This window comes from Salvia splendens, chromosome 5, assembly GCF_004379255.2.
Source record: "Salvia splendens isolate huo1 chromosome 5, SspV2, whole genome shotgun sequence".
Taxonomy (NCBI): Eukaryota; Viridiplantae; Streptophyta; class Magnoliopsida; order Lamiales; family Lamiaceae; genus Salvia; species Salvia splendens.
In genome coordinates this window covers 3844662-3848113 of record NC_056036.1, presented here as the reverse complement: position 1 = coordinate 3848113, position 3452 = coordinate 3844662, and the positions used below count along the sequence as shown (strand labels likewise).

Here is a 3452-nt window from a genome sequence, read left to right as displayed (position 1 = left end):
CGATAATAACATGCCAAAATGAAAGATAGAGTAACTTTAAAGCTTATTTGTACATGTGAGTATAGTTAATTTGGCATCAAGTATTTTGAGCATGATCTCTACATTTGGTAACTGCAACAAGAGCACGAGAATTCTGAAATTTGATACTCCATATAGGCCTAATTAATTAATGATATCAATCCCTTGATTTCAAAGTAGTGTAATTAATAATTATACTAGTACAGTCGTCAGTCAAGTAATGTGGAGCTTGTTTTCAGTTTAAGGTTTACTTTTTTTAGTCAGTTTTCATGAAATTAATTAAAATAATACTAGTATTTAAATTATTAGTGATATTATTGGTTTGGAGTAAAAAAAAACTTGAAGATCATGTGTTGCAGCTAACACGCATTAAGATTAATATAATACAAAACACACGAGGAAGAATTAATTACTTACTAATTAACTAGGAGTACGGACAAGTACATAATTGATTAGAAACTAAAAAAAACTACTAAGATCCTGCAAGCTGCAAACACTCCTCAAGCTTCAAAGTATTCCTCCACCGAGAGGGACCGGGGCGGCGCCATCTTGTTGACGAGGAAGATCTCGTCAACAATCAATTTGTAGACGGCAAATGTGCCGTTCATCTTGGGGAAGCCGGAGAAGGAGGGGTGAGCTTTGAATAAAGCCCGCTCCGCCTTGAGGCCCTCCTCCGAGTCCCCCGGCAGCATGAGAAGCTGAAAAAAGAGAGAAGGTGAGAGAGAAAGAGAAAGCAAAAGAAAAAAGAAAAGGAGAGATGGAATGTACGTACCTCGCCGGAGAGAGAGATCTTGGCGCAGGAGGGATTCTGCGCCTCTTGACCGCCGCAGCCGTCAAATGAGATCTCACTGACCGTGAGGCTGGCTCGGGCGTCCGTGGGGACAACCATCCCGACCGGGTCGAGGGTGGAGAGGTAGAAGTAGGGGCTCCCCGTGCCTGCATCCGCGTAGGATGCAATGTACCCTTGGGGTACAAACACGAGGCTGTTGAACGAGATCACCCCCCACTTGCCCTTGTGGACAAGCCACCGGGCAAACTCCGGAACGTTATCCACGTTCGGACGGCTCGATGTGCCGGCGGCACTGAGCAACACTACCACTAGAAGGCAGTAGAAAGAAGGCATGAGAGCAGAGAGTGGGAGATGAAATGAGATGAGAGATGAGAGTAGAGAGTTGATATACAGAGGAGGATCGGAGATACCCTTTTTATAGGAGTATCTAATACTCCAGTCCATATGGCACGGCACGGGTTGGCAAGGAAATTATTGACTTACTTGAAACCTTTACAATGTACTATGTGCCTAAAAGTTAGGTCAATTATATTTTATATCATTTCCATCGAGTTGGCACAAGTCCCATCCATTCACTTAATCAATGACGTCACAGATATTAATTTGTGCGTACATGCTTGGTTAGTAGTACTATATTTATTTAGCGCTCAATCAATCTTACAGTATAGCTAAGTACTAAACGGCTTAGAATTATTTTTGAAAACCATATTTTATTGAAATTTAAATAATCAGAAATAATTTATTTAGAAAAATGTAGATTTTTTTTTAAAAAAAATACTGATAGACGCACAAAGTTGTATCTGAAGGGGAAACTACGTCGATCACGGATTGATCATCATATCCGTCGATAATCACCACAAAACAAGGGACTGGAGAGGCTGTTTATAAGGTAAAATGAAGTAAGAAACGGACGCTTATTTTAAACACAATTTAATATTGCTGATAATATAAGTAATAGACTAATATGAGTACATAACAATAGTCAATATCCTTATGAATATAGACAGACACGTGTTTATTATATTGATGTTTTGCATCCCTGCTCACAATTGTCCTTCATTGGCGTGTATATATATATATAGGCTAGTGATCAAGATATAACTAATCTTAAGTGTATAACTAGAGAACAAATCTCGGCCACACATCTTAATGGAACAAATATTATTTATTTTAATAATACAAAATAGGTCAAGGGTATTTTTGGAAATTACATTATGAAAAAGAAGAGCCCAGCATATCCCGCCTGAAGAGAAAGGGTTTTCCAGTATATTCGTGCTAATACTGCTGGTAAGGATTGAAAGTGCAGAGGCAAACCTCGCGAGGTCAGAGGTAAGCGTGAAAGGAGTGGTGGAGCCCACAGCTCTTGCCGATTACGTGTACAAGAAAACCGGAAAGCTCGCGGCGATCGTAAAGGTCGAAGCGGGGAAGAAAGAGGAGGAGAAAGCGAGGAAGAGAAGAAAGCCGAGGAAGCAGAATCTAAGAAAGCGGAGGGGGACGGTAAGGAAAACAGCTGCAAGGAGGCGGCAAAGAAAGAGGAAGAGGAGGATCTGAAAATGGAGGTGAGGAAGAACGAGATGTACTATTACTACCCGCAGCAAAACTACGAGCAGCAGAGATTTGATGTGCAAGAGATGAATGCGTTTAGCGACGAGAATCCAAATGCATGTGCGGTGATGTAAATCCTCAGAAAAGAAGATTGAGGGGTAGAATGGGGAGAGAATGATCGTGGGTAAATCCGACCTTCTGCTCTGGGCAACATCTATGCTCTCTCTCTACATGGTGGTGGAGTGGATACACATAAATCTACAGGAAAGTTCTAGAATTTTGAACCTTCTGTTTTATTTTAATAGTGGAGTATCAAACTTTTGAAATATTGCTTTCGATAATAGTATTATAATGTGTGTGTCATATCATAGCATGTTGTAATTGCTGCTAGCAAAATTTCACTGTTTTGAAAACCTAGCTATTTTGGATTTTACCTAGCAAAATAAAATTACCTCATCACTTTTAGCATGATTTTACTTCACTCTTGTTTACAAAACACATCACTCTTAGCACGATTTTTATAACAAAAAAATTGTGTTATAAATTCCATCTAAATAGATAATTAAGAATGGAATTTAATTGCAACAAATTGTGTGAAATGTAAAATGAATCAAAATCAAAGGAAGATATGTATGAGTATTTAATATCTGTGAGTTTCGTAGTTGATCCGGGGATTTATTTTAAAAGGTTATTATTTGAATCTTTAGTTTTGTTGGAATTATTTGTGAGTTACGTAATTGATAGTATAACTTCAAATCTGCATAAATAGTCAACGGCCCCTCTATTCAACGTTAGAGCACCCACAACCGTGCTCTTGCCAGCGAGCACGGTTGTGGGTCCGGCCCCACTTTTTCTGCCTCCTCTTCGGCAAGAGCACAACACCCACAGCTGTGCTCTTCCGCAAGGACGAGCACAATTCAATTTAAAATTCAATTAAACAAAAACATTTCCATAATATTAAAATTCATTAAAAAACCGAAATAAGATTACAAATGGCAAATAAAATAAAAAAGACCTAATTAAAATCCTAAAAATTAAAAAGTACATAATTAAAATACTAAAAATTAAAAATTACATAATTAAACTCCTAATAATTAAA

The 3452-nt window shown here is 38.4% G+C and overlaps 2 protein-coding genes across 2 annotated transcripts; one reads left to right on the top strand and one right to left on the bottom strand.

The window, feature by feature from the left end:
- Window positions 1-371: 371 nt before the first annotated feature.
- LOC121802996 (protein CREG1-like) lies at window positions 372-1269 on the bottom strand. The gene is made up of 2 exons (XM_042202697.1): window positions 791-1269; window positions 372-716 (listed from the first exon to the last, which is right to left on the bottom strand). Exons 1-2 carry the CDS (start codon window positions 1250-1252, stop codon window positions 519-521), a joined length of 660 nt encoding a protein of 219 aa, XP_042058631.1. The 5' UTR covers window positions 1253-1269; the 3' UTR covers window positions 372-518.
- Window positions 1270-1702: 433 nt separating this feature from the next.
- Window positions 1703-2487, top strand: LOC121802880 (heavy metal-associated isoprenylated plant protein 7-like). Its single transcript, XM_042202568.1, has 2 exons — window positions 1703-1707; window positions 2115-2487. Exons 1-2 carry the CDS (start codon window positions 1703-1705, stop codon window positions 2485-2487), a joined length of 378 nt encoding a protein of 125 aa, XP_042058502.1.
- The last annotated feature ends 965 nt before the right edge of the window (window positions 2488-3452 follow it).

Bases quoted from the DNA above. Each gene is read 5' to 3' on its own strand.
- LOC121802996 (XM_042202697.1), bottom strand. From the start codon at position 1,252: ATGGACTGGAGTATTAGATACTCCTATAAAAAGGGTATCTCCGATCCT. The intron at 717-790 runs GTACGTACATTC...CTCTTTTTTCAG, and splicing joins AGATCTCTCTCTCCGGCGAG to CTTCTCATGCTGCCGGGGGA.